Source organism: Saccostrea cucullata, unplaced genomic scaffold (genome assembly GCF_032062105.1).
Source record: "Saccostrea cucullata isolate Sc308-1 unplaced genomic scaffold, CSIRO_AGI_Scuc_v1 ctg197, whole genome shotgun sequence".
Classification (NCBI taxonomy): domain Eukaryota; kingdom Metazoa; phylum Mollusca; class Bivalvia; order Ostreida; family Ostreidae; genus Saccostrea; species Saccostrea cuccullata.
Window position 1 is genome coordinate 322,760 of NW_026938805.1, and position 13,435 is coordinate 336,194.

At 33.2% G+C, this 13,435-nt stretch overlaps 2 protein-coding genes across 3 annotated transcripts; one reads left to right on the forward strand and one right to left on the reverse strand.

Annotated features, from left to right (window-relative positions):
* Window positions 1–963: 963 nt before the first annotated feature.
* LOC134251382 (isovaleryl-CoA dehydrogenase, mitochondrial-like) lies at window positions 964–8,963 on the forward strand. Of its 2 annotated transcripts, none has more exons than XM_062733781.1 (12): window positions 964–1,158; window positions 1,538–1,627; window positions 2,028–2,079; window positions 2,176–2,345; window positions 2,696–2,789; window positions 2,972–3,105; window positions 3,327–3,423; window positions 4,169–4,262; window positions 6,779–6,860; window positions 7,187–7,291; window positions 7,504–7,576; window positions 8,431–8,963. In XM_062733781.1, exons 1-12 carry the CDS (start codon window positions 1,021–1,023, stop codon window positions 8,562–8,564), a joined length of 1,263 nt encoding a protein of 420 aa, XP_062589765.1. In that variant the 5' UTR covers window positions 964–1,020; the 3' UTR covers window positions 8,565–8,963. The 2 variants fall into 2 exon arrangements, with proteins under 2 accessions (XP_062589765.1, XP_062589764.1); XM_062733780.1 differs by lacking the exon at window positions 4,169–4,262 and adding an exon at window positions 5,412–5,505 and having other exon boundaries at window positions 968–1,158.
* Window positions 8,964–10,620: 1,657 nt separating this feature from the next.
* Window positions 10,621–13,412, reverse strand: LOC134251368 (histone-arginine methyltransferase METTL23-like). Its single transcript, XM_062733763.1, has 5 exons — window positions 13,279–13,412; window positions 11,972–12,076; window positions 11,417–11,654; window positions 11,017–11,101; window positions 10,621–10,925 (listed from the first exon to the last, which is right to left on the reverse strand). The coding sequence occupies exons 1-5, from the start codon at window positions 13,351–13,353 to the stop codon at window positions 10,754–10,756; spliced, it is 675 nt and encodes a 224-aa protein (XP_062589747.1). The 5' UTR covers window positions 13,354–13,412; the 3' UTR covers window positions 10,621–10,753.
* Window positions 13,413–13,435: the final 23 nt, after the last annotated feature.

Consider the following 13,435-nt stretch of genomic DNA (forward strand, 5'->3'; position numbering starts at 1 on the left):
CAATGGATGAAAACAGATAGCAATAGGTCTCCCGAGTTTACTTCCAGGTGTCATCATAGCATGTAATTTGGAAACATGAGTATTAAATAGAAAAAAACATAAATTTGCTATTATTTTTTTGCAGGAAAGGTACCCAAAATTTATAAAAGTTTCTTGCGAGTAATTTGCTAGTTATTTTGAATGCAACTCCATGCAATTATTTTCTCCAAAACTGTTTCAGAGTGATTTTGATATTTTCTGCTATATTGTGGATATATTCTAACTGTGGTTTGGGTCCATCTTGGGACACAATTTATTATTCAAACTGTAATTCTGGTAGGAAAACTGAATTAAAATTTACCTTGAAGCTTTTGAATATCAGATTTATTCTGTAAGGTGTACTCCTCCATTTTCATGTATAAGCTGTCAGGTCTTTCAAGTTGACCAAAAAGATTCTAATTTCCTACAGTACATTATCATCCTTTTGATAATTTCTGAGTAAGCCTATATTCTTTAATCTGCAAAAATAAATAAATAAATGAAACATAAGTCTGATAAATCTAAAACTCTATTTATTCAATAACCAACAAAAAAAAAAAATTTTTTTAACAATGTTTAATAAAAAATATGAAAATTTCATTTAAAAACAGGCTCAAAGACGTTTTAGAAATAACTATAAACATGAAAATATATGCAATATACTGTGAAAATATGAAAATAAATTTGTTAAGGTCATAATCTCATTACTTTTGAATTAATTCAAAAAATTATTCTCTGGGCAGGCGACGAAAACGAAGAACTTTTTTCTGTCAATCTCTCACAAGTGACTTTGACAATTAATGCAACAGAGCTAACCTAAAAGTCAATGAAATTATCTGTACTAAAACTACTATTTTTATCTTCCTCACTCAATGTGATTGACTTGAGTGTCTTTTAAAACGCCTGAGTTAGTGAGTATCCATGCACAGTCAAACGACTAAAGTAAAAGTGAAAGTAGAGGTAGACCAAACCTAGCTTCACAAACTGAAGAGCGCTTTCATAATGTCAACACGAAGGCTTTTTTCTCTTTTATCAAAGCCGCTTTTCCAATGTAAACCACACTTATTACGGACAGTAAGATGCTCTTCTTACTTCCCCGTCAACGATTCCCTGTTTGGGTTAACATCAGAACAGAAGCAGGTGAGTTATTAAGCATTATTAATCCAAGGTCAAAGTCTCTGGTTTTACTTTTTCAGCAACATTTTTGAAACACCTTGATAGAATTATATAAATTTCCTTAAATTTTGAGTTTACTGATTTGGTTAATAGAAGGACTCATATCTTTAATTTCTTTTAACTTATCTCTTCTAAAATGTTATTAAAGATTTTTAAAATTGAATTTAGGAATTTAGACTTGAGAAATATATGCCTGTTTTTAGCTAAATGAAGTTAAATAATAATCATAATGGTTTAAAGTTTGCTAAAAATTCTTAAATCGTGAACATAGTGAAATTAAAAACACTGTATAATGTATTCCACTTCTGCAGGAAACCTACTTAATAAAAAATATTTTTTTCAGCTGAGAGAGACTGTCTTCCAGTTCTGTGAAAAAGAACTTGGTCCCAAAGCTGATGAGATCGACAAAACCAATGAGTTTAAAGATATGAAAGTAAAGTATTATGCACTTGATAATAAGTTTCCCTTTTTAATAAAGTACACTTTATTTTTACTATGAACCTATTACATTTGCGTGTGTATTCATTTTAGTGCCTTTCACATGAAGAAACTTCTCTAATTCAAGTACAACACTAAATGCCTCGCACATTTATACCTAAATAGGAATGTAAAGAAATGTACTTAATAAATTAAAATGAAATCTGTGCTAACTGGTTATAAACCAATTTCTGCCAAATATCATACACACTTACTATAATATCATAATTTTACAGTGTAATCTAGTGTATTGGGATACTAAAGAAAATAAATAATTTTACATTTCAGCACTGAAAGTGTTGAGGTTAACCCCTTACAATCTTTACTCATGTATTAAATGTGCATATGTTTTGCAGGATTTTTGGCTAAAATGTGGGGAACTTGGTTTGATGGGAATAACAGCTCCTTGTAAGTACCAGGTGATTTTCAATTAAAACAGAGTATGTATATTTCAACTAGGTGTTTGCTTTATATAGTTAAGCCCATGTACTTTTTATTTTGTAGCTGAGTATGGAGGAACAGAGGGGACATATTTAGATCATTGTTTGGTGATGGAGGAGATGAGCCGATTTTCAGCTGCCGTAGCACTGAGTTATGGGGCTCACTCCAATCTCTGTGTCAACCAGCTGGTCAGAAATGGCAGTGAGGCACAAAAAGAAAAATATCTACCCCAGGTAAAAGACTCTTTCATCTTTAAAAATATAAATAGGAAATTAATATACCAAGTACTTGTAAATTTGTGAATCAGAGAACATTTTATGATCATCTTTTTCACATACTGTAAGTGGTTTTATTCCACAGTGCTAATCTTTCACTTTTTTATTGCTAGAGTATCAATTTTTATTTCACAACAATGAGTATGCCTTTGTATGACAGATACTGTGTTGTGTGCACTGTAAACCTTATACACTATAGGTTTAATTTGGTCGGAAACAATATCAGCACCAAAATTGAATCCTCGCTAAAAATTCTGCTTATACTGTTTTCAGAAAGCATTTATGTTGATATTCTATTCCTGTTACAGTTGATCTCTGGGGAGAAGGTAGGAGCTCTGGCTATGAGTGAACCTGGTGCTGGCTCTGATGTGGTATCCATGAAACTGAAAGCAGAGAAAATGGGTAACACTTCTCTGGAATTTTTTACAAATCAAAACAATCAGCACATTTCTATGTTACATACTGTAAAGAGAACACAGATACCTGATAACGTTAAATAAATATGAGATAAATTTATTATTCTAAGATTGTTAAAAAAAATTGAAAAAAAGATAAAACACAGGCACACAATGTTGATTTTTCAGGAGATTATTACGTGTTAAATGGGAGTAAGTTTTGGATTACTAATGGTCCAGATGCAGATACTTTAATTGTGTATGCCAAAACAGACTCATCTGCAGCTCCTCAGCATGGAATTACAGCATTTATCATAGAAAAGGTAGTCCAGCATGATTACCAAATTGTTTTTTTTAATATTTTTTTTCTTTATTCCAAATCATTTATACTGCCAAATACCTTGTAAACTGTATATATATATTGATATACAAGATATAAGATTAAGATGTGATTGTTTTACTCATTTTAATCACTGAAACAAAATGTACGATACATTATCTTACATATAAACTTATTAAATTCGCAATGCTTTTTATATTGTAGGGCATGCCAGGCTTTAGCACAGGTTTGAAGTTAGACAAATTAGGAATGAGAGGTTCCAATACATCAGAGCTTATCTTTGAAGACTGTAAAGTACCAGGTCAGTGCCTTACTGCATTTATGGAATTTCTTTCTAAAAAATGATGCAAGAATTATGGTTTTTAAGTCCAAACATATTCACCTATATAAAACAGCTGACATATTTTGTTCATGTCATTTTTTTAACATTCACTAATACATTACCGATACACATATATGTAGTAACTAGCACTCGTAATTTACATTTTTTATTCCATTTTCATATTTTGACTACCATCAGTTTGTATTTTCATGTATTAAGGCTGAACAAGATTCGTAAAAAGAATGTGTTTCCGCCATATTTGTTCGAGCAATCGCTATATCTGCAAGCCCCTATAAATAGAGCGGGTCACTCAGTCAGTGTTCAGTGTATTGAATTGTCACCGCTGTACATCAACGTATGCTATACAATACTCAGTAGCGACAAAAAATAACTGTGTACTTCTTCCAATGCAGGAAAATAAGATACCAATGACACTTACAACAGTTGCACAGGTCAGTGCAGTATATTTGTAACTGCAATAAAATGTAAACAAAGGTAATGCAAGATAACCAGCATGAACACGGCTTGCCATTCTAGGTCGATACCTGTGACAATAAAGCAATCATGTGTAACGAATGCAAAGAGTATATCTTGGTGTTGATGTATCGTAGATAATGATATCAAAAATGGCGTATGCCTATTTACAAGTCTTGTTCAGCTTTAAGATAATTTTCTGTCAATGTAATCATGAGTTGACTAGCTGAGTCACCTGGAATGTTTTCAGTGGACAATATGTTGGGGAAGGAAGGTCAAGGAGTGTACATATTAATGTCGGGGTTGGACATTGAAAGGACTCTGGGTTCAGCAGGCCCTGTGGGGTGAGCCTCATTTTCTATTTATAGATAGAGCCTGTACATATCCAGAAGGTAGGGTGTACATACTCAGATATTACTGTTTTATTAGTCATTTCTGGTTCAGTGGAGAACAAACTAGGTGCAGAAAACAAGAAAACAAAAGGTGTCTACATTATAATGTCTGGTTTGGATATTGAACTATTCTGTTTAGGAATGTGGACAGGCTTTTGCATACGTCCATAAATATAGAATGAGCTATTATGGCAACAGGGCATATTGGGTGAGGATTCAACAACAGGAGAATATTTATCTCTGCTAGCTATCTTATTTGCTTGAATTTTAGAAAGATTCCTGTAGATTTCTGTAATAAAGCAATTCAAAGAACCTAGACGAAAAAAGAAATGTCTGAAAATGATGATATGAAAAAGAAATGAGAAAAATAATTTCCCTTTTGCTGCTTATGATTTTTTACTTCATTTGTAAGAAATTTGAAATATTTAGGGTATTAATTACCTCAGTTTATCTAGAACCGTCTCCATTTCTAACTGTACCACCAAAAAAACACAGTCACTCGACAAGAAAACACTGGTCCTTCATCTCATCATGGGCAACTTATAACTGACACTCCTTTCCTTTATCTTGTGCACTGAGATCATTCCCTGATACTGGCTCATAACTGATTCTTAGACAGTTTGAGTGTGATAAAAATAAAAAATAAAAACAACACTTTGACAAATTTATTGACAAATTTTTTAAAGAAAATACATTTGTTATGCAAAGTTATTATCATTTTTTACTGGATATACATGTGGCATATGCTTGATAAATTTCCACATTTATTTCAAACAAGTTGACATTTTTTTTGGGGGGGGGGTGGGGGAGGAGGGTTATAATTTGTCTGTGTATAACAATCATTATCAAATATTTTTCCAAGCATCTAGAAAGAAAAGGATGCAGACAGCAGTATATGTTTTAACACAAAAATCACTAATTTTAGAGCCAATGTAGCAAGGATTTTTATTAAATTTGCAGTGCCCAATATCTTTATATTATCCTTACAGAAAATCATATTTAATTTCCAAAATTATTCATGCTGTCACAAACTTTGATCCTGTTTGAGAATTGGTTATTAGCCAGTAGAACTAGTTATATCCTTCTGCTTTCCTTCTTAAGCTGAGAATATGTTGGGAGAAAAGAATAAAGGAGTGTATGTCCTGATGAGTGGCCTGGATATAGAGCGATTAGTTTTAGCTGCAGGACCAGTCGGGTAGGTACACAGACTTACAAAATCCTTAGTGGAAAGAAAAGTGGGGGTAAATGTGAATTGAAAACTGTCATAGGTCAGGTCAGATTTGAACACCGAATTCCTAAAGGAGGTAAACAAGTAAGCAATCATCACTAAAACAATATACATGTACAAGTAATTGCAATTGAAAAAAAAATTACACATTACATATATATAATTACTGAATTTTCTACTTTTTAAAGGCCCAGCATGAAATTGTTGGAGCCTTACAGGAATCACATTGTCTATCTGTGTACATCCATCTCTGTCTGTCTATCTTTAACTTTTCACATTTTTACTTCTTCTCAAGAACCACAAGGGCTAATTTTAACCAAAGGAGGCACAAAACATTCTTTGGTAAATAAGATTCTAAATTATATTTTCATATAAAGGGCCTAACCTCTTTCTATGGGGAAATAATCGAGAAAAGGTCAAAGTAGGGTAGTGTTATTTGAAAAAACTCATCTCTAGAAACATGAGACTGAAAATGGCTTGTACTTGAAATTGTTCAATTTAACCTCCTAAGTGTAGGATGAGGCCACCATGTTTAAATTTTTTGAGAGAGTTTTGTAAAAAAAATTCTCAAAAAACACACAGAACCACTCATTTGCAAACATTTCCTACTTGTATGGATTATTTTTATGTGTTTGTGAACACCGATGCCCCTGAAGGGCAGCTTATGGCAAGGGTTGAAGTTTCTCAAATGCAAGTCAAACTATAAGGTCAAGGTCAGAAGGTCAAAATTGTTGGTATCCAAAGTAAGGTCTTGTAACAAGGAATATACCAGTGAAATATGAAAGCCTCAGTTCTAAGTGGCCAAGGTTTAAAGTTTTTGAAAATTGGGTCAAACTTGAAGATCAAGGTCAAACATAAAAAAAATTATTTATACCCATTGAAAGGTCTTTTCATCATGAACACACTTGTGAAGTATGAAAGCCCAGCACGAACTATTCAAAAGTGATAGTCAAGGTTAAAGTTTGATAATTTTTTGTAAAAGTGGGTCAAACTCCAAGGTGAAGGTGTCAAATCTGGTGGTATCCAAAGAAAGGGCTTATCACAATGAATACACCAGTGAAATATGAAACCCAAAGCCCACCCACTCAAAAGTTATGGGTCATTATAAATTTTTTGCAGACGGAAAGACAGATGGACAGGGCAAAAACTACATGTTGATTATGGGAGCATAATAAGCATGTTCTTTTACAATTAAATCAGAAGTGGTTTATTCTTGTAATAATTTTAAGATAAATTTCAGGATAATGCAAGCATGCTGTGATGTTGCTTTTGCATACGCTCACCAAAGAGAAGCTTTTGGGGAGAAGATTGGAAAATTTCAGGTAAATACTGAGTAATTCATCATTTAAATACTGTAAATCACTTTTTATTCACGAGAACTTTATTTTCGCATAATTACGCAAGAGAGTTTGCTCGCGAAAATTTAATTCTCGCGTATAATAGCATTCCTTAAGATTATATACAGCAATAACCACAATTCGTGAAAATTTTGTCTCGCTTATCAAGAGTCAATGAATATCTCTCGAAAATAAGGTTTCGCGAAAATTTAGTGATCTACAGTACTGTATTTGAAATATATGTATCAGGTAATTTTGAAAATATTAAATTTGTTTTACATATAATGATAATTGAATCCATTTTACTCCAGATGATACAGGCAAAAATGGCAGACATGTACACCACACTGAATGTCTCCCGTTCATATGTTTATAATGTGGCTCGCTCCCTGGATAGAGGAGAAAGGCAGAACAATGCAAGTTTTTCTTCAATATTCAAGTTGTATTTTAAAAAAGATATGAACTTTTTTAAAAAGATTAAAAATACAGATACCAATTTACCGGTATTTACATTCTGTGTGTATAAAAACATCTCTCTCATACTTACAGTTACCAAAATATTTCCGAACAAATAATAACTGATTAAATGTCGTATTTAAGCATATTATAATATCTGTATCATTTATAGGATTGTGCAGCAGTAATTCTATACACAGCTGAGGCAGCCACACAAATGGCCTTGGATGCCATCCAAATACTGGGTAATTTATAGTGTTTTATTGGATAAGCACAATTACTAAATGTATTTCAAGTAAAGGAGTACAGTTTAGTGTAAAAAAAAAATTGTATAAAGAGTCGATATATGCCGGTACATGTGGAACAATCTAACAAGTCAGAGGGTACACTGTAAGCCAACTTTTATTCTTGTGTGAGAAATATCCATGAGTTTCACGATCTACGTATAAGCATGAATATAAGGCCAAAAAAAAATAATCAATAGTTTCTCATGCACCGCCGCATCCGTTCAAAAACGGCCGCATTGATCAATTTTATTGACATATTGAGAAGGGAAATAACTCAATTTTCTATTTCTCCAAGTTGAGAAAGAAAATCGAGTTATTCCCCTTTTCATAAATGCTAAGAAAGACGTTTTTATTAGAAAAACAATATACTTCTTCTAAATCTAAAGTATTTTATCAGTTAACTTTTAAATAAATGTTTGGAATATCATTATTTAACGTTGAATACATATTATAAGTAATTTCAGAGAACAAAACTTAAGAATCAGTAGATATTATCATTTTACTGCACAAATGACTTACAAAAAAAAGAGAGGTTAAACCTGCTTCTAAAAAAAAAAAAATAAAAAAAAAAAAAAGCCTGCCTGCCGCATTGAATTTTGAATTTTGAATTTTGGCCTGAGAAACTATTTATTAATTTTTTATGGCCTAAATTGGTGCAAAGAAATTATTTTGCTTATATTTGTAATGTTTCTTCAATCATGAAAATATATTGTTGAGGATTGATTTCATACTGATGATTCACAAATAAAAGATGACATGAATAATAGTTGGTTACAGTAATCATTGATGGTTATCTTTACATGTTGTTTCAGGTGGCAATGGCTACATTAATGACTATCCTACTGGGCGTTTCCTGAGAGACGCCAAGCTTTACGAGATCGGAGCTGGAACCAGTGAAGTTCGGAGACTAATTATTGGACGAGCCATTAACGCCTTCTACAAATAATCGGGCGTATTCTCGCAATACAAAAGCTTAAGTCTGTGATCTTGACAATGTTTTACTTGTGTGAATACAGGCACTGTCATCAAAATGTGCATTCATAAGAATGGAGAGTTGTCTACTCTTTGTTTACAGCTAGTGGAATATGAAGCTTATATTCAGTGCCCAATTAGAACAAATCAGATTATTAAGAACTGTATGTTGACTTTCACATCATTGTAAATTATTTTCATACCTGCATACTTGTGCACAGGTATCCCAGATTGATACTACACAGCATTTCTGATCATTTTATATATATCTCAGGTTAATGATGATGCAATCATGTGTCTAATTTAATGTTTTCACAATTTATTGTGTGTCTCAGAAAAAATTGTTTATCAAATAAAAAAGTATTAATTTAAATTTATTTGTATGTTTTACTCAGTATTTCTCACTGGGGATAAAAACTTGGTATGATGAATTGTGGTTTGGCAGCATCATCAATTCTAACTATATTGAGAATCAAAATCATGTCAGTATTAGTAAAACATAATATAGAAATACTAGTACAAATGTACATTGTATAAATATCAAGTCATTGTGCCATTTTCATTAGTTTGTTGGGAGGTGTTATGTATGGACATATGAGATCTCTCACTGATAAAGGTTCATAAAACCTTTGTTTACCAAAATTCTTATGCAAAAAAAGAAACTAGAAGTCTCTGTCAAGACTGAAGCTCTACTGGTTTGTACTTATAGCAAAGGAAGAGGAAAGTACTTAAGCAGTTGGGAATTGAAACTTTACACTAGCAAAAAAGAGAATAATGATCCTTGAATAAGTTTCTTTATGTTCTTAGTGTAGTCTACTTGCATGCCACATTATATTATAATCAGACTAAAACTGTATTTGAAGTAGCATTTTGAGAGTAACAGAAATTGCTATCTTTATTAACCAAGGTAATAATGTTCATTGAAGTCAAAAACAGATATAAAGAATTATGTACCTTAGTGTAGTCTACTTGTGTGCCAAGTTATATTGAAATCAGACCAAAACTGTAGGAGGAGTAGCGTTTTGAAAGAATTTCACAGAAATTTCTATTTTTAGTAACCACAGCAACACTGTTCATCGAAATCAACAACCGATATATGGAATTATGTATCTTAGTGTAGTCTACTTGTGTGCCAAGTTATATTGAAATCAGATCAAAACTGTAGGAGGAGTAGCATTTTGAAAGAATTTCATAGAAATTTCTATTTTTAGTAACAATGCTAACACCGTTCATCGAAATCAAAAACCGATACACAGAATTATGTATCTTAGTGTAGTCTACTTGTGTGCCAAGTTATATTGAAATCAGACCAAAACTGTAGGAGGAGTAGCATTTTGAAAGAATTTCACAGAAATTTCTATTTTTAGTAACAACGCCAAGACCGTTCGTCGAAATCAAAATCCGATACACAGAATTATGTATCTTAGTGTAGTCTACTTATATGCCAAGTTATATTGAAATCAGATCAAAACTGTAGGAGGAGTAGCATTTTGAAAAATTGTTTACAGACAGACAGACAGACAGACAGACGGACGGACGCCGGACGCATTACTATCGCATAAGCTCTTCTGGTCTCTGACCAGTAGAGCTAAAAAACAAGAGATGTTTTTAAAACACTTCTGCCCCCCCCTTTAAATTGGAATTTTTCCAAGTCCACGGGGCATAAATCTGTCAATAATGATGCGATAGTACCCAAAACAGAATCTGAACTAGATATTAATCTGATCATAATATGTATACCAAATTTCATTTCAGTATGTGCAACCTCTGTGAAGAAAATCAACAGAAACTGCAAATAATTGGAATCTTTCTAAGTCCAAGAGGCATAGCTTTTTCAAAAAAGGTGAGATTGTGCCCAAAACACAACTTTCCTAGATATTTATCTAATAAATCTGTATACCAAATTTAATTTCAGTATGTGCAACAGTTGTGAAGTAAATGAATGGAAACTAAATGGACCGACAGACAGCAGCAAAGCAAAATGCCCACCCTTCCTTGAAGGGGGGCATAAAAAACAATCAATCCTAATGTCAACAGTTTTCAACTTTATTAGAAAGTTCATTTTATTATAAATCCTTTTTGTATTTTTATTCAATATTGCACAGTGATTGCTAGGAGGTGGATATGGCATCCTTTCACCCTGACAATAACCCTGAGGTTCCATTATTTTGCTGATGACCTTGTACTGGCTCTGATGATAAACATGTGGATTGTATGGTTTCCTGGTAGACTGGATCCACATAATGCTGGGCTGTCTGCCTCAAAGGAATCCAGGCTAATTGATTCACACTCAAGTCCCCATTTCAATAGCAGTACATCTATTGTCCTGTTAGAACTACAGGAAAAATTGAAAATGATTCACGTAATTTGTTGATTATGTAATTAGTTACAACCATACTCATGTCTTGAATTTATTTTTCTCTTACCTTCTCTCTTGATATGTGCACCAAAATTCTGCATTATTGTTCTGTTTGATCAAGTAACTCACGGTTACGATTATGTTTTCAAAGTCTGTAAAAAAAATCAAAGCAGACTAGTTTAATTCCTAATTTCATAAATTATAGTCTTTGATAATTTTTCAAATGCTGTAAAATTGAATAATTTTGCACATGTACAGTAAAACAAACTTGTAGTAAACATACTGCCTACAGCGAATTGATTTTCATTCACCGTGACTTTAAATACCGGGTATATTGCGAACTTAACAGATACGTGTACAACAATTTACATTGTATATTTATAATGAAGCAAAACTGTCTGTCCTTGACACTAAGCATGTTTTACTGTATAAGCTTAATAAATCAGAGAAAGGAGGTATTTTCTTACCTTTGGAGTCATAAAAGCAGTCGGAGCCTAAAATGATGTCAACAGCTGGCAAGTCAAGTAAAGCATCATTGAACTTGCCCCATGTTAATCCTATAACTGGAATGTTCTGCAGTCTGTTGGCCTCACATGATTTTCTGCAATTCTCCAAGCAATGTGGAAAGTCTTCGCTATCACTCAGTGTGACGTGACCTCCACATTTCGCTGCCAAGATCCCAGGTAGAGATGTCCCTGACCCAAGCTTAATATTAATGACAAAATAAAATGAATTTCTTACGTGAATGTAACAACTTAATAATGTGTAATATATGACGACTTAATTGCTACTAATGAATGAAATACATTAAAACACAATTATAATGAAGTGTCAGGGATGAGTGATTTTGCTTCATAGCATAATTCAAAATATCCCTTAGCTTCATAATACTAGTACCAGGTATGTTTAAAACCTATGGGGAATGAAAATCACTTCGCTATAAGCATCAATTCATTATAAGCGTGTTTTACATGTACTGTACTAGTATCCAAGGAGACATATTTAGAGCTTGTATTACTTACCTCTAGAATATTCTTCCCTTTGACCTTATTTCTGTTGAACCATATGTACTGAGCAAGGACTGGAGCCGAGGGCCAGACATACAAACCATAGCTTGCTTGAAGCACCTATAGCATTTATTTAAAAGAAAAAGACCTGATTATGTCACATACATGATATGTGATCATAGTTCTTCCTTTCTTACAAAATGAATAACACAAATCATACAAGATTATGGGATATATATGCAGGTGCAGAAAAAAATAAAGATAACTCTTGAACTTTGATTTCAGGAAATAGATATGCATGGACATATTGTTGGTATACATGTACCTCTGAATCAATCCTTTCAAAGAGTCAGAAACCATCAAAGAGTCAGAAATCAATTGAGGCAGACAGCTAGTGTTCTAATGCTAGTATATATTATGATCTATAAATGGAACTTGTACTCCTCAATAAGTTTTAATCTGAGCTAGCTTTTCTAGTGATGAGGAAGAATCACCTGGAATTCAGGCAAAATTTTGTTTGTTTGTTGTTTATTGTCCCTCTCGAGAATATTTCACTCAGATAGAGACGCCACCATTTGCCAGTGAAGAGCTGCAAATTTTGTCCTTTACTCGGCACACAGGGCCATTGAGCAGGGAGGGATCATTTTCATGCCAGCACCTAGTGCGACATGGAACATCATGCAGTTTATACAGTCACATCCAAAGGACCAGTCTTCACGTCCCACAGTGGGGTTAGAACCCACAACATAAGGATTGACTCCTTACAAAATATGGCTTCTATAGAGCAGACACTTTATCCACTCAGTGACTGTGCCATGTGAGCCACAGGGGCTTGTCACGAAATATTTATCTTCTTCTAATAAAGTTACCCCTACTATGTATTTTTATAGTAGGGGTAACTTTATTAAATATTTCGTGACAAGCCCCTGTGTGTGAGCCACAATTCAGGCAAGTTAATTCATATGGATAGACTCTTGAATGGGTGACTGCTTCATATTACACAATCACAGGCCTTCAGGAGATTCTGTTTTGTGGCATTTGGTATATTCCTACATGTATATCAAGTCAGGTTTAAACAAGACTGAATTTCTCTAGGCCTATCTTACATTTTGGATGGTGTGTAATCCTAGAGAATTCAGGTAAATCACAGGGACTTGATACAATCTTAGCAAAATCGGGTATATAACTCACGCAGTATACCCGATTTTGCTAAGATTGTATCAAGTCCCTGTGAGGTAAATGGTTGGTAATGCAATTTGTCATTACACAGTAACACTATCGACTAAATAAATAGGAAAAAAGTTCAATAAACCTAATCTGACCTCTGTAACGATTATAATTTCACTTTCTTTACTATTATTGTCTTCAAATTTAAACGTCCTCTCGGAGCATTCCATCAATCCATGTGGTTTTGTTTACAACGTTTCCCGACTTTCATAGTACCGCGATTTTGATTGGTCAATGCAAAAGTGAAAGTAC

What these genes read in the sequence shown, in the direction of transcription:
- LOC134251382 (XM_062733781.1), top strand. Translation starts at nt 1,021, where the DNA reads ATGTCAACACGAAGGCTTTTTTCTCTTTTATCAAAGCCGCTTTTCCAA. An exon ending in TAACATCAGAACAGAAGCAG is followed by an intron (nt 1,159 to 1,537) that starts GTGAGTTATTAA and finishes TATTTTTTTCAG; the next exon opens with CTGAGAGAGACTGTCTTCCA. An exon ending in TGAAGACTGTAAAGTACCAG is followed by an intron (nt 3,424 to 4,168) that starts GTCAGTGCCTTA and finishes GAATGTTTTCAG; the next exon opens with TGGACAATATGTTGGGGAAG.
- LOC134251368 (XM_062733763.1), bottom strand. Translation starts at nt 13,353, where the DNA reads ATGGAATGCTCCGAGAGGACGTTTAAATTTGAAGACAATAATAGTAAA. An exon ending in AAATTATAATCGTTACAGAG is followed by an intron (nt 12,077 to 13,278) that starts GTCAGATTAGGT and finishes TAAATGCTATAG; the next exon opens with GTGCTTCAAGCAAGCTATGG. An exon ending in TGCACATATCAAGAGAGAAG is followed by an intron (nt 10,926 to 11,016) that starts GTAAGAGAAAAA and finishes TTTTTCCTGTAG; the next exon opens with TTCTAACAGGACAATAGATG.